Source organism: Anomalospiza imberbis, chromosome 6, assembly GCF_031753505.1.
Source record: "Anomalospiza imberbis isolate Cuckoo-Finch-1a 21T00152 chromosome 6, ASM3175350v1, whole genome shotgun sequence".
In the NCBI taxonomy this organism is placed as follows: Eukaryota; Metazoa; Chordata; class Aves; order Passeriformes; family Viduidae; genus Anomalospiza; species Anomalospiza imberbis.
In genome coordinates this window covers 40,926,983-40,950,301 of record NC_089686.1, presented here as the reverse complement: position 1 = coordinate 40,950,301, position 23,319 = coordinate 40,926,983, and the positions used below count along the sequence as shown (strand labels likewise).

The following is a 23,319-nucleotide window of genomic DNA, read 5'->3' as shown; positions in this document are numbered from 1 at the left end:
CAGCTGCTTCTGTCACCTACCACAGGCATCCAAGGACGCACCTTCCTCCATTATCATGATAATGAATGCAATTTTTTTCTGTGTTTCTCAGTTTGCAGGGATTTTTTTTTTTTTTTGACTAAATGGTATTCTTCTGTCTCCTTCTCTTTCCCATTTTAAGGAACTGTTTTCTGTATGCTGGTGGTAGAGTATTTCAACTGAAAGGCTTCTTTCACAGATGAAAAACTATTTAACTTCTGGTACTATGAAATTTGGGTATCCTAAAGGAATTGGAGCTGGTTTTTCTGCATATGTATTAATCAAGAGTTGAAGGAAATTGTTCATGAAAACTGAATAGAAGTGCACATTTCCCCTCCTTATAGATTTTGGCAGATGGGCACAAGTGACAAAAGTGTGTCTGCATCATAAACCAAATTACCAAAGCACAGGCAACAAATAATTAATGCAACCACAGTTTGCTGTGTGGTGATGGCAGAGAGCTGCTTGGACAGTGAGAAGGAAAGTCTGAGCAGTGGCTGAAGAGAAGATGGTGCTGCTTGTGACTGCTGTGAGCAGTAACCAGTTCCTCCTTCGGCGATGAGGCAAGGTTGGTGAGGCGACTGGTAAGATCAGTATAAGGGATAGTTATGAACATAGTATTTGCTAACTAGTTTGGCATTTGTCCATGGACAATATTTCAAGGTCCACAAAGAAATTTATAGCAGAAGACAGGTGTCATTAATGGAATGGGAAGTGAGATGTACAGCCAAATTAAAAATGGACTTCCTGATTTTCCCCCTCTTATTTATGTACCCCAAGGAGGACCTGAGCAACAGAATTTTAGTGATAAAGCTCTTTGAAATCAAGAACCAGGTAAGTCATTAGTTAAAGTGATATTTTAGGGGATCCCTATAGCAAATTCAACCCCTTAATAACTCCTAATTTTCTTTTGTTGTTCTAGTCATTCTTTCTGTTGGAGTATATGAATATACATTAGTAACAATTTATATAATATTTTTCACCCATATATATTTACTGCTCAGAAAGCAGGTTTATTGTACTGTCTCTGTGTGGATTCAGTGAGTAAAGCACACCTCTGCAGGAAAGAGGGTGTGATATGCTTTCAGAATCCTCACAGCTAGTACAGTATGGCTGACAGTCACATCTGAGCTTGCCATGACTCAACAGAACACACACACACAAACTTTGTTATTTTCTATGTTTTTTTCACATTTAACACCTGCCTGAGGACCTCTCCACTGAGGAATGTTAGCTTGGTCACAGAAAATAAAAATTTAACTGGAAATGAGGCAAAAGAAAAAGGTGGTTTTGAGTGTGCTGTTGGAAAAAACAATGGGTTTTTTGACTGTTCAAACCCCATACATTTTGTAAATGGCCTTAACTGGTTTACAAGAAGTGGTAAACATGTAGAAAGTCCTATGCATATGTATATAAAAGCTAAATCAATTCATATTTGCTCTAAGATTACCCCTGAGAGGAAGAACACAGGTTCTGCCTGTACAAATTGTTTGTTCTTTCTGCTACCTTCATCTTAGATGTTTTCTCTGCTTGATGTATCTCATAGTTCTCATTAATGGCCTTTTATTTTTCTATGGCAAATCTCTACAGTAAAAACACAGAGAAAAGACTAAGGATTCTTCCATGATTTCCCTGCCCTCACAATTTTTTTGACCTGTTGGTCAAGCGAGAGGCAAACAGAGCAGCATCTCAAATGAAGCCAGTCAGATATATGTTTTTAAAACTTCAGCATTTCATCTAAAACAAGAAATGCCATCAAAATGAGTGTAACACTGTGCTTTCATTGCTTGAACTCATTGTAATCATACAAGATGATAAAATCCACTTTGCATACAATTTTTATGTTCCAGTTATCATTCATTTGAGCACAGAAAGGATCCTAGATGGTTTCATGGTCCTTGCCATGTTGCAGTCACTCTCTCCTCCACCTTCTCTGTTCTCCTCCTCTGCCCCCTTGCCCATTCTGTCTCTCTTCTCCAGAAAAGTATTCAATACTTTTAGGGTAGAGGTGGGGGAATTTCCTGTCCAGAAGTGCTCTATGTCATAGAAACTTCCATAACATACATTTCAGGCATACACTTGACATTTCATGTTTATGGGAAGGAAAAATGTGTAAATTTCCAAATTATTAACCTGTGCTACACTGCAGTTAAGCAGACAACATAAGTGGAGCCCATTCAAGATAAGTATTTATGAAAAAAGCATGCATACTTACAGGAGGAAACTGTGAAAATGAGTTTTCCCTCACAGAAATTTAATCGGCCCTAAGCAAAATATCTGTAAGGAAAAATATTCACTGATAACTTAAGAGTTTTCCACCTTAACTGAAGAAGGGCAGTTGCTCAAATGTACTGTGTGATAAACATTATGTTTTAAAAAAATAAATGTTAATCCTTTAATTATTGTCTTTCTCTGTTGGAACATCCAACAGGTCACACAGTTGGGATGACTGCTGTGTGTTTCCCCCATCCCCATAGTGACCCAGTTTCTTGAAACCTGCCTTGGGGACAAATTATCATTTATATTGAAAGTTTCTCTGCAGTCCTCCTCCAGTTACTTGGTTACAGAATCCCTCTGTTGCTCTCATCCTGCTGGCAGAGTGGTGGTTTCATTTTGTCAGAGAGATAGTGGCACACAGAGGCTCTATGATAAAAAATCTCTCATGGAGGAAGCTATGTGAATCACACCCCTGGAAATTTCTTCATCTGAAGTATCAGGCATACAAAACTGATTTTGCTCTTTTAATTACATATGCAGCTATTTTTGTAAGATTGGCTGACCAAACAAGAGGTTGTTTTGGTTATTTCTGAAGCAATTCAGACCACATCATGAAGAATAGGGCAAGGTAACCTACAAGTATTATATACAGAATGCTATGTGTTCCATCTTAGAAAATCAGAGTGGCAAGACAGACTCATTTTCCATTCCAATTAATGCTTTATTTATTATTGACTTACATAAAACACTGGCAACTGACTGATGACAAGATCCTAGATTATTTGCAGCGAGCAAATGTACTAAAGAGTCTGAGGAGGTTATAAATACTCTACTTTTTGCCCTCAGTTTGCCGGGATTGGTTATTTTTAGCAAATAGCCAGTCGACCTTATCAAAATGAAGAATCAAAAATAGTCTGGAAAAACACTGCAAGGAAAGGCTATTTTTAGCTCTCTGTCTATTCCCTGCTGCTATCCAGCAAGGTCTGATGGCACAGCTCATGCACGACTGCTTAGTTATTCTAGGCAAGTGCTTGTTATGACCTGTCCTTTCCCTGGATGCCTCACTGCAGAAGGCATTCAATTGATTAAAGATTAATGCCTCTGCAGACCATGACAGCTGTAAGCTTTAGGGAGGGGGGAACACACACTGACAGATTGTTTCTGTCTGCATTTTCCTGCCAGATTAATAGTTTCTTTGAAGGGAACTCTTGCCTAACTGAATTTCTTTGTGTCTCATGTCCCTCAGTGGGAGCTATTGCAGTACCCCTTCTAAGTATATTTACACTTCTTTTTCCTTTCAGTTCAGGAAGGCAGTAAAGGAAGTAAGAGTTACAGACATAAGTTAAATCACTGTTTTTACCAGTGCCATCCATCATAAACCAGTAGCACTGGAAGTGCATGATGGACTGGATCAAGAGAGAAAACCATGCAATTGGCTGCTAGACAGTTTATTGATCAGACTAGTTAAAAACTTCACTAATATAAATGAGGGTACCATTTGGTTGTAAGACTTTAACCAGAACAGTGAACCAAAGCAAGGACCTGGCTGCTACAATATCCTTCTTTCTCTTATAATAGAAACTCTTTAATTTAGTTCAGTACCTTATATATTGGTAGTAGCCAATAACATTTTCAGAAGAATAAACTAAGCAATGAGTTTTCAGTTATGCTATGCCATAGGTGGAAAATAAGGTCCAAAAAATGTCCTCAAACCATTAGACTTCCTCTTCATATTTGCTTTTTAAAATTATCTCCTTTTATTATAAAGGTGTTTCCAGAATGTGCTGCCTCCATCACTGACTGCACGAGGTGCACCAGAATCTCTCATGCAGTTTCTTTACATGTGGAGACACGGTAGCTAGCAAAAGGTCTTCTCCTCTGTACACTGATCATCCCAGCAGAAAATGCAGGATGCTGTATGCGACAGCAGGCAAATGTATGGTGTCATGGTAAAGCCCTGAAAAACAAATTCCAAATGACTCCCAAAGAGGCACAGAAGGCAGGACATAAAAGGGCAAAGCAAAGAGAAGTGAAATATCTGATTTCTCCTGTGCATTTATAAAAATTGGTAGTTGGTTATCCAGATGCTGATGAATATTTTCACAAGCTATAAATGGCAACGGGGTGTCTAAAAATAGATGCTGTGCTGCAGACTTGTCTGGCTTAGCTACATCACTAGAATATAAACAGGCTCCCTGATGTGGTTTCAGGGAAATCTCTATCAAGACAGACTACATCCTCCATTTTTCTTGCTATATAGCTGATTCCTCTTGAATTTTTTTAATATAACTTCTAATAAAATTGCATCGATTTTCAAATTTTCCTACAGGGATAAAAGGATCATCAAGTGTCCGTGAGTATTTCAGCTACAATTGATTCGATGCACTTTCTTCTCCCTGGCGGAGCAGGGAGGCAGAGGAAGCGCCCGCGGGCACGGCGTGGGCTGATGCAGGCTGCGTTCGGTGACCCCCTCCCGTCCTCCCCGCCGCCGCACGTGGAGCAGCCAGTGTCCCTGACACGCGACAGGCTGGGAACCCCTCTCCTTGGCTCAGGCACATCCAAGCACTGCTCATGCTGGTGAATCCCATGACTGCAGAGATCCAGCGCTCATCGGAGCAGCCCCAACACGTGAATGAGGCGCCTTCCAATTCACAAAAACCGGACCCGCTCCAGCCATCCTCCTGAAGGAGGGTTTGTGAGTGGGGCACAAATTCACAATCGGGCTGCCCCGATTTGTGAATGGGGCAGCTGGCAGCGTTGGAAGCTGATGGGTTATGCCCAGAAACACTCTGTACTCGCGAGGAGGAAGAAGCCAGTACCGGTGCTCAGAAAGGTGCTTTGAGATGTGTGAGTGCTGTCTGTCGTTGGTTTGAATGTCACAGACAAGATGAAGAAGGTAGCAATGAGTCTGAGGAGAATGCTACATCACCTGCAATGCCACGTGTGTGAGGAGAAGTTGAAAGAAAGAGGAGAAAGCACTGCAGTGACAGTGTTTTGCTTTTTTTTTTTTTTTTTTTTTTTTTTTTGGGAGCACCGAGCTGTCTGCGTGCATATGGATGGCTTTGCAGAAAGCAGTTTTCCCAAGGGCAGGTGAAGGGAAAGAGAACTAATCTATTGCTGACAGTCAAGGCTGTTTAAGGACACTGTACTGTGTGTGTGACAGAGAGATTCAGTTTAGATGCTTAGAGCAGGGATAGGTGCAAACCCCCGCCCTTTCACAAACACACATTATAGGATACCACACCATCACATCACCATTGCACATAAGATACAAATCTATAAAAATGGCTACAAGAAAAATTGAAAAGAGGAAAAATACAAAAGCTGACACTGTCATGAGATGCACATGGTAAGAGTCTTTTAAAGCACCAAGGATTGCAAGATAGAAGCAGAACTGGCCTGCATTTTATCCCAGGGGGCAGAGAGACTGGAAAAGCTTCTGGCTCAGAGATCAGGCGGCTGAAGGGGCTGAAGCCGGACAACTTTCTGTGGCAAGACATAATTGTTGAAGACTTTATTGGTTAAACTGTAACAGTTGAAACAGTTACAGTCCGAACAGCTGAAACTTGTTTACACATGAGAGATACAAAGTCAGCCGTGGGTCTGTTGTTCCAGCCGACAGAGCAGAGAAGGATGAAGAACATGACGTGGCATGCAGGGACACCGCATTGCTACTGTTGGAATATCTCCACTGTACCATTGTCCTGTGCACTGTTCAGCCGCAGCATGTTGGGATTGTTCAGCTCTGGGGGGACCTTAGAGCAGCCCTTCTGAAGGGAGCCTACAAGAAAGCTGGAGAGGGACTTTTTACAAAGGCACGTAGTGCTAGGGTAAGGGGGAATGGCTTCAAACTGAAAGAGGGTTTCGATCAATATTAGAAAGAAATTCTACACTGTGAGGGTGGTGAGGCACAGGTGGCCCAGAGAAGTTGGGAATGCACCATCCCTGGAAGTGTTCAAGGCCAGGCTCGTGGGGCTTTGAGCAAACTGGTCTGGTGGAAAGTGTCTCTGCCTATGGAAGCAAAGCTGGAAGCAGACGATCTCTCAGATGGCTTCTTTCAACTCAAAACATTCTATGACCTTACTTACTTGAGTGGTTTTGATTTGCCTTTTTTTTTTTTTTTTTGGGTTGAATGAAACCAGTATCTCTGATTCCCGCACAGCTGGAGTTTTGTCCAACAAATATGTCCTTCTCTGTCTTCTGTTAGAAGAAGATATTTCCTGTTACTTCTATGAAGGGTTTGGGGAAGGTGTAGATTTGGGATATTTCCTTACTGATCCAGCAGAAAGTGCCGCATGACCCAAAGGTCCTCAGTCAATGAGAAAGCCCAATACAGTTTGGAAAGGCACACAGGACTGGAGGCAAGTGAGCCGAGAACGCAAATGTGTGGGCAACCAGGGCGGCGGCGTTCACGGGTACAAGTCTTGCGCACGCAATGACCGCTGCCGTGCTTCCCGCGGAGGCCCCGCGGCCGCGCCCCGCCGCACGCCCGCCCTCCCGCCGCGGGGCGGCGCTGGCGCGGCGGGGCCGGCGCCCGCGCGTGCGCTCCGCCCGGGCCGGGCCGGGCCGGGCCGGGGGCGGCGGTGCGGGCGGGCCCCGCGCGGAGCGGCCGGCGGCCCCGGCGACTGCGGGCGGCGGTGAGTGCGGGCGGCGGCGGCGGGGGCCGGTTCTGGCGGGTGGGCGGGAGAGCAGGAGCTGCGGGAGCCGCAGCGGGCCGGCGGCCCGGCTCCTGCTGGCCGGGTTCCGGGCTGGCTTGGGCCCGCCCGCCGCGTCGCTCGGAAGGCGGCTCGTCCCGTCCCGTCCCTCCGCCCTTGCGCCCCGTAATGCTGTTGTCACCTCTCTGTGTGCTGCGTCTTGCTCCCGTTACTTCCAGCACTCCAAGTGCGAGTAGACCTTGTGCCGTGCTTGCAGCTGCCCGAGCGGATTGAGCGCTGTGTGGGGAGGGAATGTTCCCATGGATGGAGAGGTACCTTCCATTGAGGGCTCTTCCAGCCGGGCTCGGGGCTGGACAGCTTTGCTGGGGCTGGACATGTGTCATCACATGGCTGGTTCTGGTGCTGTGTCAGGAAGGAGGAATAAAGGACGTGGTTAACAGTCGGAAGCGTATGGAAGGTTTTTAGTTGTAAAACTGATAGTAATGTAGCATTCTGGCTTCTGTCCTGATAACAGCATGACACGTGTATTGCCTTGTACAGGAGATTTTAGAAGCTTCCTCCAGAATCAGATTGTGGACATAAAGTGATGTGAAGAGCCGTTAAAAGTGGAATGTTTATTAGCATCTGAGATTATTTTAGAGCTACTGTAAGTACAGTCAAATCATGCATTAGCCACCCCATCCTAACAGTCTTTTGTTAAGAACGCAAAATAAACATAATTCACTGCGTTGCACCATTTGATTAATAATGAAATTAATGCTTCTTTTGTTCATTTATACTTCTTTTATTCATATTTGTTATCTACTGGACAGTTTACATGTCAGACTTTCTTTCTATCTCACAAAGCAAGAAAATATCCCATTTTTCCATAAGAAAAACACATAATTATGCTGTTCACATTCTTTTTCCGGAAAACGTGCTTACTACTCTTAAAAAGCTCTCATTATGGAGAGTTCAGGTTGCATTTACTTATTATGAAAGTTTTAGTTGAAAACCTAAGGATGTTGTTGCTTGCCGATTTTTTTAGTCTGTAGTTAATGTAAATTGTCTTTTGCAGGAACCACAGTTCTTTGTGTAGGAGCTTGTAAGAAATATCAAAGGTGACAGTAGTTTGTGATACTTTATATTATGTCATGCTTTTCATTTCAGCTTTAGTTCAGGCTGTAGTGAACTATTTAAATGCGTTTCTCAATGTGGCTGCAATGGCAGCTCATAGAACAATTTTATGCCCCACAAGGCACATTTACAAAGATCACAAATTGATTCCTTTTCCTTGCCAGAAGTAGTTTACCATCAGTCTAATCAGATATGGTGGGGCTCCTATGAAATTCAGTTTAGAAGCACCTTTACCTTAGAATATCACGGTCCTAAGTTTTGTGTGATGCCCTGTTATAAGTCTTTTGTAGGTATCCAGGTTGTTTTTCTTCTGTAGATAAGCATTTTGGTTTTTTTATTAGCATTCCCTCTGAATATGCTCTGCTGTAGGTGTAGCGGGACCTATGAGGCCTCACCACTTCTGCAGTGTTTGAGATTTCCTCTCCCTCCCTCTGCCCAAGCTGTGCCTTTTTCTGGCTTGTTGTTAATTGGCCCACATCATTTCATTACAGCCAGGCCCAGCAGATCAGCCTCAGTTGGTGCTTGCCAAGCGGCAGTCCCGGTTGGCATCCTGCATTCCAGTGGGACTCATGAGCATCTGAAGAAAGCCTACTTCAATCTGCTGAGGCAAAGACCCTTTCCTGGAAGGAGTAACTGCATGTTTCTCTGCATTGTGATAACTATGTATCTCTTGTAGAGTTCATCCTAAAACCTCTCTCTCTATTTTGTAGTGACAAGAGATAATTGATGCCATTATGTGTGCCTCGGCCAAATATAACACCCGGGGTCCAGCCCTCATCCCAAGGATGAAAACCAAGCATCGCATCTATTACATCACTCTCTTTTCCATAGTTCTGCTTGGCCTAATTGCCACTGGAATGTTCCAGTTCTGGCCTCACTCCATTGAATCATCCAGCGACTGGACCGTTGAAAAACGCAGCATCCATGATGTGCCCGTGGTCAAGCTTCCTGCTGATAGCCCCATTCCTGAGCGGGGAGACCTCAGCTGCAGGATGCACACCTGCTTCGATGTCTATAGATGTGGCTTCAATCCCAAGAACAAAATCAAAGTGTACATCTATTCACTGAAAAAGTATGTGGATGAATATGGGACGTTGGTGAGCAACACCATTTCCAGGGAATACAATGAGCTGCTGACGGCCATCTCTGACAGTGAGTTCTACACGGACGATGTCAACCGGGCCTGCCTTTTTGTGCCATCCATAGATGTCCTCAATCAGAACGCCCTCCGGATCAAAGAGACGGCCCAGGCTTTGGCACAGTTATCCAGGTATGTGCTGAAACTTCAGTGTGTGAATGTAAAGAACACAAAGTGAAAAAAAGTAAGTAATGCAGGAGGGGAGAATGAAGTGAGTTAATGCCAGCACTAGGCTTTGACAGAACTTGTCTCTATGTAGAGAACACCTTTCTAATTGCAGTTTGTTTCTTCTTTTGCTGTAGGTGGGATCGAGGCACAAATCATTTGCTCTTCAATATGCTGCCTGGAGGGCCACCAGATTATAACACTGCCCTAGATGTTCCTAGAGATAGGTATGTGTTGTGCTGTGTGATGGACAGATCTGGGTTTAAGTGCCACCGAAGAAGCAGCAAGCTCAGAAGGGCAATTGATAGCAAAGGATGTTCTCCTTAAACTTTTCCAAGATAGACTATGACTTGCTTACTTCTCAAAAAAGGAAAGTAAAACCTTCTATAGAAGAGATATTTACTTTTGAAGTCTGATAGTTTAGCCTCATTCTTAATTTTGTGGCTGAAAGTTTGCTTTTAAGTCTTGGACTTGCAATAAGGTTGGAGAATCTTGATCTGGTGTGTAACTGATTATGAATGATTTACAGAATGTCCCATTTGATGCAAATTAGAAATTCAAAGATGATTGTAGCAGCAGCTTTCTAGTAGAAGTTAGGTGCTTTAAGGCCATTTTAAAGCAGCTGCTCTGCTTGACAAAACTATGCTGAATTTCAACAGTTTTTGTTATCTTAATAATTAGACTATATCAGTAATTGGACAAATGCTCTTAGTTTTTCTGTGGCAAGTGTGCTTTAAAAATATTTGTCAGGAACTTAAAATGCATACATTCTGAGCTCGATTTTCACTTGCAGGATAGTTTAGTTTAGGAAGAAGAAAGGAAGTTGTAAGGCAAAGAAAATGTAAATAAGAGGAAGGGGATACTGTTGCTGAAGATGTTTCTAATATGTCAGCCTGTGTGTGCTTAGTTCTGCTGAGTTAGGTCCATTGTAACCAGTGCTTTTCCTGAAGGTCAAAGTTAACTTTCTTCTGTCAAATGATAATAAAATCTTGCCTGAGATAGGGGATCTTTGCTAAGATGGTTGTCTGTGAAGTGTATCTTGATTTCTTTTCAGCAAAGACAAATTAAAACATCCTCCAGTACCAGAACAGATTTTTTTTCTGCACATGTTTAAAGAGTAAATTTGCTCATTGTAATTACATCACTGTGAAATAAGGCTTTAGTTTTTTCCTTCTCTGTATGAAACATGTTGTATGTATGGGTTAGCCTGGAGAGGGCAGTCAAGCATCAGTCTCATGTAAACAAGTCTGTTACTCTGTTAGTAAATACTTGCATTTGTTATCTTACATTTATACTTACGGAGAATTTTCATTTGACCATGGCATGGGCTGCATGTTTATGGATACATGTGTCTACCAAAGAAGTGAATTTATTAACTGAATGTAGTAGATATGCTACAGAACTTTTTATTTTTACTTTTTGATCTCAAATCTCCATTTACATTTGGCCTTACATGCCTTGGCTTAGCAGGCAGAAAACCTATTATTTTGATAGGTGTTTCTCCTAAGTATTTGTCATGCTAACATGGAAAACTGAGTAATTTAAGTAAAAAACTAAAGTCTTTTTGGCATTCAGCTGTTGTAGTTTGCCAATCTGACTCAGTCCACAGCTGTATGATCATGAGCTGTAATACATAAGAGAGGCAATAACAGTGCTTGGGATGGAAAAAAATGGACATTCTTTTTTGTAGGCAGTCAACAGTTGGACTGTTTGATGTACAGAACCTATTCTACAGGTCATAGGTGCGAAGACGAGGGACTTGTGAAAGGAGTTGGGAGTGTGGACCTAGTCCTGGAGAGACCTGAGTGATGCAGTGTGAGCTTTCAGTATGATTTTGGAGACCTTTGGAGTCTTAGTTCATGTGTAAAGGATCAAGTGACATGGGTGTGTTTTCTTAATTTGAGAATGTCTAAAGGTGTTAGGAATAGGTAGTTAACCAAGTGTAAAAGACAGTCGTTTGTAGCATCACAGGGTGAGAAGCTGCTGGCCAAAATAAAGGCATGCTGGCAGAGGTCAGTTGTTTTTAAAAGACTTATCATGGTACATCTGACTTATGTACCATGACAGCACCAGAAGGACTGCATTTGTGGGAGTTTGTGGATTACTTGTGAAATATGCAGGTGATATTTGTGAAGTTTGCACAGGGAGCGTGGCCTGCTTTCTAGTCAACATATCTGAGACATCATACACAGTTGAACTGTAGTGGATCATGAGTTTTAATAGACTTGTGTTCTATTAATTTGCTCCAGAATATTGATCAGGTAAAGTAAAACCTTAAACACAGCAGGCAGTTCAGTTATATAAGAATTTTACATCTGGGAAAGTTCTTGACTAAGGTACTTCACTAAGGGGTTGTTTGTTTATTAAATCTTTAAATCCAATTTCCAAAGACAGTGTAAAAGTGCTTTATTCCATAATTTCAAGGGTGAAAGTTTGCCTTGTGGGCATGGAGGTTATGTTGCTAGTATTAGCTGCCATAACACATGTAATCTCCTGCCATAAAACTTAAAAGATAAGCTCTGTATTATATGTTAATTAGTGCTGTTGGATTCGGTACAATGATGAGGTTAAAAGGATTTCTTTTGCAAAACTATTCTGGTGCTGTAGAATTGGATTTATGAACTAAGATACTTATTATTTATTTCTGTTTCAGTCCATGAATTGGGTTCAGTGACTTGTGAAGTTTGGCAGAAAGCTACTGCAGATGGCAGTTGGACAGAAACATTTAGATTACAGGCCAGCTGGAGCACTTCAAGGAGAGAAAAAAGGATCAGTATTTGAAAAGTGGTGAAAAGTTGCTCAGGGACAGTCATTCCTTGCTGATCAGTGCAATTGAAAGATTATTTGTCTTGAGTACATTAGGAGTTAATATTCCTACTCTCTTAATGCACTGTACAATGAAAATCCAAGTGGAGTTACTTAACTGGTGTTGGTTCCCTGTGGGTTTATTTAGGTAAAAGTCTGCATGACACACACCTGCTTTCTCAAGGCTGATGAGGTGCTGTTGTGTTTTCACTGGATCCTATTAAAACAATCTGGTTCTGGTTTCCCAGTTTGGGGGTAGGGGGTGTAAAAAAAGAGAAGGGAGATATAAAGTGCAAGAACAGTAACACTCAAGGCAATCTTTTTTCTCTCTTCTTTTAACTGAATTAATATGGATAAGACATAGAACATGCAGCTTCAACTGTGAGACCTAGTCACAGCAGTGTTGTACATGTCGCCAAAAGCGTGGGGGTGGGGGACATTGGAAAGGAATCAGAAATTATTTGGAACATAAATTCTAAACGCAGCATGTACTTAATTTATCATCTGGTTCTCAAGTTGATTTTTATTCCTATCATAGTTTGTGTTCTGAATGAAAAGTCACATTTATGGCAAAGTGTGATCATGGTGTTTGAACACTGAACAAATGTGCTGCAAGTCAGAGCAGGCAGTGAAGTATCCTGTGGTGCATCTGACGGGGATTAGAACATGCACAACATACTGGTGTTCATCCTGAGTGTCTTGTTCTGATGGGAAAAATCTTGGGTGATAATTGGTATAATGGTAATCTCTCGTCTAACATTTGTGGAAAACTGCTTCTCCAAACACCTTATCAAGGATTTCATTCAGTGATATCTGAAACCAAGAATATTAGCGAACATATTGTTGGTGCCTCTTCCAGTCTCATGTTGACTTTTTGTTCCTGTGTGTGTTCTGATTCCTGAGACCTGTGTCTGCTCTGACCTGAACTGTGACAGTAAAGCTTTTCACTGTAATCATAGCTGCAACAATGGGTGCAGCTCCTCAAGATCCTTTCTTTAGTGCCTTGTCTAGTAATGTATTTGTGTCCTGCTCCTTTCCACAGAGAAGGAGACAAACTGGAATTGAGAAATACGGTACCAGTATCCCAGAAGCAGCTAAAATTATAGCACACCCTCCTGCTGAGTGACAAAGGACTGAAAGTTTGATCAGCTCTTTGAGAAGTCTCACAAAAGAAGCTGCATCTGAGCTTCTTTTGGAACTAGGGTGATGTGTTCCTGATGCCACCTGATCACTGGACATGAAATGGCAACAGAAAAACTGTTGTCCCTTACTAGCATCTTTCAAAGAGGTTTGATTTGTGATAGGAGATAGTAGCAAACCTTTTTTTTTTTCTGGAATTCTGTATGATATACTGCTTTCTTCTATACCTATTGTTCTCTTCTGTTTCTTAAAACACTTCTGTGTGGCAAAAGGTTGTCCCATCTAGGAAAAGGCACGATGCAGGTCATCCTGTTGGAAGGTTGAATTGCATTTTAATTTATCAGTCCTTGATTATTCCCATGCTCTCTAGCATATAGGGTTGCAAGCCGCCTCTACTGTTGGAACTTAGTGTCATGACATACAGATTTCTTGTTTTCGTGTTTTCTCTTTATAGAATTTTTGTGTAATATAAAAATGAAATCAATTTCACTAGTATGATAACTTTGAAAATACAGTTGCAAATAACTTCATTTTATTTTCCATCCTGAGAAGTCCAAAGTCGCTGTAAGATGTTGAAATACTGTTACTGTACTGTGATTTGTATTTGAAATATGACTTGTCTCGAACACTTTGAAAGTCGTGCTATACCAAATTTTAGTACAGGCATCAAGGAATATCTTAACTAGTATAAATAATTTAGAATGTATTTCTTCAGATTAAAGTTGTCTTAGGATATGTAAGCTTGCAAATTGCAACAATGACAGCAATATATTAGATTTCCCTATATTAATGCAAAAATGGTCCATTCCTCAGTGATCGTAAAAAATTGTAAGCACTCTGTTTGTGACTAGATCCAATTTAGCAGTAAACCAAGATCACAAAAACTAATGACAACCTAAAACCAGCATGAAAACATGCCACTGACAAATGCTGAGGGAAAAGCTTACCTCACAGCACGCACCTTCTTGTTCTGGTAATGACAAGCAGTGAATCGTGGGAGTTTGAATGTTATACATTCTCAGTTTAAACTTTCTTGTATTTTCCAGAGCTCTCTTGGCTGGTGGAGGCTTCTCCACTTGGACTTACCGGCAAGGCTACGATGTCAGTATTCCTGTTTACAGCCCATTGTCAGGAGAAGTTGATCTGCCAGAAAGAGGACCAGGGTAAAGTAGTTCCCATGAATTGTGCAAAGTATATTCAATATCATATCTCATATTGATGATTATGAAAAATAAATATAGCTACTAACTTTCTGGTGAGCTTGGGCAATTTTGTAAATGTTGTTCTTAGCAGCTCTTGCAATTAAAATGGATGATGCTTTCAATACTAATGGTTCCAGTGCTAATGGTCTTGGTTCAATTGCCATCTGCTCCCTCTAATAGCTTTATACTTATATTGTGGTGCCCAAAACTGTGCAGAGGACTCAGAGTGGGACAATCCCCTCCTTTGACCAACTGCCTGATGCACCCCAGGACACGGCTGGCCCTCCTGGCTGCCAGGGCACTGCTGACTCATATTCAGCTTGCCATTGACCAGGACCCCCAGGTCTCTTTCCACAGGGCTGCTCTCCAGCCTCTCGTTTCCCAGGCTGTCCATACATCCAGGTTTGGCCTGTCCCAGGTACAGCCTGGCACTCGTCTTTGTTAAACTGTGTACTGTTGGTGATTGCCCAGCCCTTTGATTTGTTGAGGTCTCTCTACAGGGCTTCTCTGCCTTCAAGGGAGCCAACAGCTCCTCCCAATTTTTTTGTCGTTGACAAACCTACTTAGTATCCCTTCCAGTCCTGTGTCCAAGTTGTTTATGAATACATGGAAGAGCTCAGGCCCTAAGCTGGAGCCCTGAGGAATCCCACTGTGACAGGTTGCCAGCCTGATGTAACACCCACCATTTGCACCTGACCTGTCATTAAGCTCATGAAAAAGAAGGATGAAAACTTGTATGGGTGATTACGGGAATACATACATCCAGAGCTTAGAGTACTGATTTTATTTTTTTCTTTTTTTAAAGTAATGGAATAAGACATAAACACAAAAAACACAGCCCTCCCCTCCCTGAACCTTGTAACTGGAAGTAAAGCAAGACAGTTGGGAAATAAAGTACTGATTTTCTCAGAGCATGTAATTAGCCATTGAAATGAACTACCCTGGCAATGTTGGCTTCTCTAATCTGTTCCTGTCTTCAGAACAAGAGGAGTTGGAAGTCTGGAAGACATTTTAACTGGTTATGGAAGGCTGTTCTTTTTATATTTCATGAATCTTCTAATTACACAGCTGAAAAAGTTTCACTGTAGCAAGGTCTTACCTCTGTTATGGTTTAAAAGATGGGCAGACAGAGGCAATGGGGATCAATGATCTGTCTGCTCATTGTGAAGATCAAATTTACAAATGTAGAAACTTTACATTCTTTTCTTGTTACAGTGTTCTGTAGAGAATAGGAAACTGAAAACTGATTGGAATGGTGCAGCCTCTGTTGGACACAAAAGTTACCAGTCTTAGGGTTCAGTTGTCTTTTCTGGTAAGGGCAGTGCTCTTGCTGTTGCTCTTGGCCACTCCAAGTACAGTAGCGCAGTCAGGACAAACTTGTGTAGCAGCGGTTCACTTTGCTCACACCCTTTATGTCCCTGCTTGTGATGCCCTTGGACCTGGCCAGCAAGTGGCATCTGGTTTCATCCCAGCTGATTGTTTGTAGGTCTCAGGTGTTACTACATTGTGACACGGAGTGAAAGCATGCTTTGTGTTTCTGTCTGGAGAGCATGAATGTGATGATAGGCACCAGCATGACGATAGGCTCCATAGAACCAGTTGTAAAGAGTTGTAAAGAGAGAAGCAATCATACTGTTCATGTCCATGTAGTCAGATAAACTCTGTGTCTGATTTTGGGTCGAATAAGAGAAGTAGGTCTTGTGTTCAGTAAAGGTGTTGGAGATTATGTTTCTCAAAGCCGGTTTATTTTTTTTTTAATTGTGTTGGGCAGCCTGGTGGCCGGAGTGCCATCCAGTGGCCAGTCAGTGTTCCTAGCGAGACGGGTTCCCAGCCTCGACTGCTTTTTGCAGGAGGGGTGGGACGAGGACACTGCTCAGAATCCAGGCTTGCTTGGGATAAACCTTTTCATCACACTATGTTAGTGTGTTATTTCTTGGGAGATGGCTTGTACTTTCTTTTGTAGCAATGTTTGATAAGCTAGATTTTGAGTGTCATAGAGTCATGACAGTTTCAAGGCAAAATTTGCTTTTAAACATATAAACAAACAAACCTACATTTTTAAGCTGGTTATATGCATTTATTATCACTCATTTGTATAATTATTTCCTTTTTTTAAGGCCTCTTACAGAGCTGAACTGAGGGGGTTTGATTTACTTGCCTTTTTAATTGAATTGCTTAAAATCCACTTCTGCTGGTAGCAAGTTGGTAGCAGCTGGAGACATTGTGAGAAAGAATGTTTAAAAAAAATACTATGCATCTGTTAATTGGAGCAACTAAAGTGACCAGCATGAAAATGAGTAGAAGAGGTGAGAAGAGCAGCAGGAGAGGTCTGACTTTATAAAGTGTGTGTGTGTGTTTTCAGAGCTGTAAATTAAAGATAGCATCACATGGATTAGAACTGGAATCCTAAGTACAGGCCTTGTGCTTCCTGTGTTCTTTTGGCAGCATGAGGGCACTCACTCACTATGTGTGTTCCTTTCACTGGGGAGTGGTTGGAGCAGTCTGACTTTAGCTGACCTGTTTTAAAAGGAAGCCCAAGTAGATGAGTATAACAATTATATGACATGCTATTTTCCACTATTAGTATAACTTTTTTAAGCAGCAAGCACCTCATTTGAGCTTGTATTCCTGTATGGTTTACCTCCAGTGTTAATTAGTGTTTTTAAATATGTCACTATTTAAAATGTTCAGCACATTTTAAATATTCATGGATTTGGAGCATGGTAGGAGTTGAAAGTGTATGGGATAACATACACCATATGGACCTTCAGATTTTCCTTGGAAATGTTGCCTCTATATTGCCCCAAGGGACAGAACTGAATCACAGTTAAGAAGATGAGCTTATTCTATTGCTGCTGTCACCATATCAAGACTAAATAAGCTAAATGCTAAATACTGAGTTGTCAGTTCAGCATCTTTTCTCAATTATAATTAATGAGAACATATATGGGAGGAGAAACTAGATTCACTCAGTGTCCTATCTACTTTGTTTTAGTACACAAACACCAAACAAAAGTACAAGCAATCCTGGCATCAGTAGCAGGCTGATTTAAAATGCAGCTAAGTAATGCTGCTCTAAGTTTGTAATAGGAGTCATAATGCAAGTGCCTATTCTAATGTAATAAGCACTCTTACCAAGTACAAATTTATTCAGAATTGTAAATAATGTTGAGCCACTTACTATCTCAGACTTAATTATATTTCATTATTACCCTTTCTAGTGTTGTCTGAAAATATGGTCTTGGCAGCATGTCCACATTTAGTTAATCTTACTCTGCTTTTCCAGAATGGAAGGAAATGTGTTCTTGAGCATCTTGGAAGTAAACTTGCAGTGCTGTCAGGTGACCTGGCTGTGTTTTTTCAGCCCTCGCAGGTATTTCATTCTGTCATCTCAAATGGCTCTGCACCCAGAATACCGCCTGGAGTTGGAGGCTCTCCAGGCTGAGAATGGGGAGTCAGTGCTGATCCTGGACAAATGTACAAACCTGTCAGATGGGGTCCCTGCTGTTCGCAAACGCTGCTACAAGAATCAAGTCTTTGATTATCCTCAGGTGCTTCAGGTAAGGCTGTGTCTCCTGCAGACTCCTCTTCCCAGGGGTGTCTGTCTTCATTGTGATTCTGTTCCTGTTTAGCTGTGGTAGGGTATTTCCTTGTATTTAATTAATGTGCTGGATATGTTTTAAAACTGCATAATTTGAGTATTATATCCTAACTTTATCCATATTTTTAAGAGGACCAAAAACTATGTTAAACTAAAAACTATTTTTAAGAGGACCAAAAACCTCAAACTTATATGCAGACTATGCTTATATGAGACTGATCATGGTGATTTAGTAACACAAGACAGTGTCATGTAAGCTTAAAAAAAATTACACAAAAGATACTGCCAAGTCCAGCAGCAGTGGGATGCTTAAATGGAGGAACGGGAGGAAAAACTTTAGGAGGCAGATAAAGTTGCTCACTTCAAAACTGGAGAGGAACTTTGGAATCTATACCTTCCAAAATAGCTGGCAAAAGGGCTTTCAGCAGGCATGAATTTGGAATTAATTTCTCAGATATGACAGTCCTGTCCTTGCTAGATGAAGCTTGGAGCTGAAGATGGCTTTGTAAATTGGATAGAAGATTAAAATGAACTTTTAACAGTAAGAGTGTTACATTTAAGTAGAGTTAGTCAGATTACATTTTTTGTATGCAGCTTAGTAGTTAAATTGTACAAAACTATCTGTGTAGATATGACAGAGTGAGCTAGAAGCCTTGTCAGCATGCAGCTATGAAAACATCTAGGTGAAATGTGTTTCATGGCCTTGGCCCAACTTCCAGAGGCCTTTTGATGTGTCAGTGAAGATAAAACTAGATAATATTCTCAGACCCCTGTGTCTCTTGGCAGTTCACTAACAGAGGTGCTTTGGCATGCCGTGTGGTGAAGTGAGTTATGCCATAGGCCACTGTGCTCTGTCTGCAGCCACCAGCATATAATCTGTCTTTGAACTTCAGCAAATGATGGTAAAATAACAAACAAGCTGAGGAAAGGCAAAGTTTCCACCCCTCCTGTTATGTTTCATAGGAAATATGTTTAAAATTCCATGTGGAGGAGGAGGAAAGGGAGGAAAGGGTCACCGTGAGTCCTAAACTTTGAGTTAAAAAAAAACTTGTTTGCTTTATTTCTTGAAATACAGACTGAATTGCTAAAGGATAGCAAGTCGGGGAATCTGTATCTATATCTTGCTATATATGATTTTATAACTCAGAAGAGAGTTGGCACATGCCGAGATTGTTAAAATACTTTCCCCTGCATTTCCCTGTGGAATGTCTGGCTGATAACAGTGGTGATGTGAGGAGATGTATTTATAGTAACCTTTGTCTAGACAGGAAAAATGGTTATCTGGGCAGATGAGCATTTGTGTCCACATCTGGGCTTTTTTTTTTTAATCCTTTTTTGTCTCTCCCAGACCTTACTAGTCTCTTCCACCTGCTCTTGTGTGATCTAGTGAGTCAATGGTTAAAATGTGTGTTCATTCTCTCAGCTCCTTCCATTCCTCACACCCTTCTTTTCCTTCTCTTCCTGTCTAAGAGTGGGGGAAGGGGGACTTGGATCACAGTTCATCCTTTCCAGCACTGCCTTTACAGATGTCTAACTAGACAGACTCTTGGACTTCTGGGTTGTTAATACTTCCAGTTTGCAGTCTTCTCTTGGATGAGATTTTCAAGGCTCTTAGTACTCTGTGGGTATGAACACAGGTCTTATGATTGCATCAGGAAACAAGTGAAGAGCCAGCAAAACCCCTTGTATTTCCTAGTTCCATCTTGATGTTTTGCTGTCCTGCTGAGCATTCTGGCTCCTTTTCTTCAGGCCATGGAACACAAGCTGGAAAAATGTTTTCTTGTCTGTGGGAATCCCTGTATCAACTTTATAATTTTTCTTTCTTAAACTTAGGGATAATACTGACTTGGAATTTTCCCTGTTGTGTAGCTGAACTCTACTAGCATTTATTTTGAGATCTTGAATCTGTAGCAAGATTCCTTACTCAGTGGCAGTGAGAACCAAAGTCCCTAAATACAGGGTGAGTGCAACACAGTCAAGAAGTCTTCTCTGATGCAGGTTAAACTCATGGCATTTTGTCTTGTGTGTTGTGGACGTGAGTAAATGGATTATATTCTTTTCTGCGACAACTTTTTTATCTTTGAAGCTCCCTTCCTCCTGCCCCTATTCCTTCAGAATAAGTAGCAATGATAGAGTCAATCTTTCCTTGTAGATTATACTTTCAAGGTAAGTAATCATCCTTTACTTACCACTGGAAGTGCATTGCCCAAGACTGAACCCTGCTCTGAGGTCTTTTGTTACTGTGAAGAGTGAGTGAATCCTTCAGATTTCTTAAATTGTATGTCTTTTTGGACTGTGATATTACCTGTGGGTGGAGTGATTTGTGTTTTCTACAGTACCACATTTCAGTCACATGGATACCCTTTCTTTGCCTGTTCTTTTGTAGGAAATGTCCTCTTCTGCAAAGTACAAATCTTAGACAGTTACTTCATGCTGTATATTTGTGCAGTTTGCTGTTTTTCTCTAAGTGTTGAATTCTGTATGTATCAATATTTCTTAGTTGATTTGCATATGATGCAAATGATATGCATATATGTCAAAAGTCTAATCCAGGTATCCATTATACCTGCTAATCCTACAAAATCATAGGTATTGTGAGGTCTAATAAATATGGTCTTAATTCTGCCACTCAGTTAACTCAGGGGCACATTGAATGCTGTTGCACTTAGGAAAGATTACTTGGTCCATCACTGTTTTACTTGTGAGCCACTGCTAACTACTTTATACTTGGAGTTCTGTAATTGTAATTTATGTAACTGTAAAGCCTACGAGGGCTTTATCTAGTTCCTGATTTCTTAATTTGCTTGTGAAAATGCTGCCAAACCTGTCAGATGACTTGAGATACTAAATCTGTTATTTCCTTGCTATCCACAGAGCTGCACTGCCTTACAACAGAAGAAAATTAAGTTGGCTCTATACAGTTTATACTCAAATAAGTTTATCTTAATTGTTGCTTGTCTTGTTGTACCAAACCTTTGAAATGTTTTAAATCTATTTTTCTCCTTGAGTTTTCTCAACTGAATTCTAAAGTTTGGCCATTAAAATAAAGCGCAGCATTGTCCTACCAGCCTATTTCTCATTTCTCCACTTCTGGTATTTTTCCTAGTCTCTGGAAGATAAAGTTGTAAAATTATTTTGAATTAGCTAATAATTCAGAATATATTGATTGCACAGAGCAATTTGGTTTCCTTTTGACTTTGTTTTTAGGTTTTTGGGTTTTTTTTAATGAAGGGAAGGGCAAGAAAACATAATGCATATATACATACACACACACAATGCAAATATAACATTTCCTTTTTTTTCCTCATCTGTGTGTTGGATACCATTTTTTGACAGGAGTCTACATTCTGTGTTGTTCTACGTGGAGCCCGCCTGGGACAGGCTGTGCTGAGTGATGTTCTTCAAGCTGGCTGTGTCCCAGTCATCATTGCTGACTCCTACATTTTACCGTTCTCTGAGGTTCTGGACTGGAAGAGGTCTGTACCCTCACTGCTGTACATTGAACCACTGCCTGAGATAGTTCACTGCCTCAGTAATTTGCACCAAATCTGTGTGATAAGTCGAGTGTACTGTGGGTTACAGGAAATGAAATACAGAATAAGATGCACACTGTCTTTGCCCTTGATCTATTATGTATCAAAAATAGGAGAGGAAAATAAATGAGACTGATAGGACAGAGCATTTGATTATCCTGTAGTCATTTTTTCTTCTAAACCAGATTTGCTGTATAATCTTGTGCTTGAATTCAATGGGGACTGGTCTCTATTCAGGCTCTTTTAAGAAAAATATATACTAAACATTGCATCACAGAAATGCTAATTCTCTGTATTGCACCATGATTCCCAAGTTTATCTGAGATGGAAAGATATCATTACTTTGTGACTGAGTACACTGTTAGGAGTTAAGATTATTTTTCTATGCACTCTGCCCAGTTAAATGATCTTGGGATAGGGATAATATGCACAAAATTTATTTGTTTTATGTGTAACACTGTATATGCTATTACTGTTTGTTTATTCCAAAAATCTCTGCTGACAGCAGCTATTACTGTTTGTTTATTCCAAAAATCTCTGCTGACAGCAAGTCAGTGTCAATCCAGAGATGAGAATTCAGGATTTCTGAATCTCTGCCCTTTCCATACTTATTTGATTGTCTGAACAGATCAGTGTACAGACTTTGGTAGCATTATCTGTGGGCAGACTGGCTGGTGTTGGGAAGGAACTGCTGTGGAGTATTTTGTTACACTGAAAGAAGACTGCTTCTTTTTGCTTGTGTCTTTTGTGTATGTCTTGTTAAAATAGGACAAGATTCTGGGTTGGAAAAGCAGTCTTTTAATGAATACTTCTTTCAGTGTAGGATCTCTTTCTTCTCACCTTGCTATATGATTTCTTTTCTTTGCTTATAGGGCCTCTGTTGTCATCCCTGAAGAGAAGATGCCTGAAATGTACAGTATTCTGCAAAGTATCCCCCAGCGACAGATTGAAGAGATGCAAAGACAGGTAAAGCACTGTGCCATGGTAAAATTTTTTTCCTTGCTTTCCAGTTGGAGTGTAGGTTCATACACCTGCCTTGCTCTGAAAGCTGTTGGAATGCTGAAATAGCCACTGTACTCTCATGTTAATATTTTTATTATTTGACCCTGTTCTTTCTTTATGCTAAACATCTGCATTTGCTATCACTTTTCAGTGGGATAGAAGCTCTCCCTGAATGTACTGCCTAGTGACATCTATTAACTTATTTCTGATGAAATAATGGTGTATATTTGTTTTTCTTCACGGTATTTAAATTGTAGTTAAGAAGTTCAAGAGTCTGTGTTTATTTCAAAGGAAGCTTTGGTTTGTAGAAAAATTTTAGTTGCTTAAAATGCGAGGGGAGCATTAAGTCCAAAATATTTAAAATATTTAATATACATTGACAATTCCTCTGAGTGAGAGATTTTTCTTATTTGATGACTGCAAGAGCCAAGACCATGAACTGTCACGCCAGCAAAGAGGATATTAACGTGTAATGTACACTTGTATCTAGGATATTTCATCCTTGACATCTTCTTGTACCCGAGTGTATATTGTTATAAGGTAAGATGGTACTCTTATCATTGCCTGAGTTCCTCATCAGGAAAATCTTAGAGGAAGTAAGAGCTAGGTATTTAAGGAAAAAGTTAACTATCTGATTTCAAGTGACTTTTCAAGATGCATGGGATTTCTGTAGTCAGATTTCTGCAAGAATTGTGAAGTCATATGTCTGAAATTCCCTTATACAACC

The 23,319-nt window shown here is 40.8% G+C and overlaps 1 protein-coding gene across 3 annotated transcripts in view; it reads left to right on the top strand.

The window, feature by feature from the left end:
• Positions 1-6,795: 6,795 nt before the first annotated feature.
• The window catches only part of EXT2 (exostosin glycosyltransferase 2), a 73,218-nt gene continuing 56,694 nt past the window's right edge, over positions 6,796-23,319 (top strand). The window contains exons 1-7 of one of the 3 annotated variants that reach the window (XM_068193712.1): positions 6,796-6,872; positions 8,717-9,276; positions 9,447-9,536; positions 14,301-14,417; positions 17,821-18,016; positions 21,394-21,533; positions 22,463-22,556. In XM_068193712.1, the coding sequence (XP_068049813.1) occupies positions 8,741-9,276; positions 9,447-9,536; positions 14,301-14,417; positions 17,821-18,016; positions 21,394-21,533; positions 22,463-22,556 (1,173 nt within the window). In that variant the 5' untranslated portion in view covers positions 6,796-6,872; positions 8,717-8,740. Of the gene's footprint in view, positions 6,873-7,290; positions 7,541-8,375; positions 9,277-9,446; positions 9,537-14,300; positions 14,418-17,820; positions 18,017-21,393; positions 21,534-22,462; positions 22,557-23,319 lie in introns of those variants that run through there. The other 2 variants (XM_068193714.1, XM_068193713.1) reach the window with 2 other exon arrangements.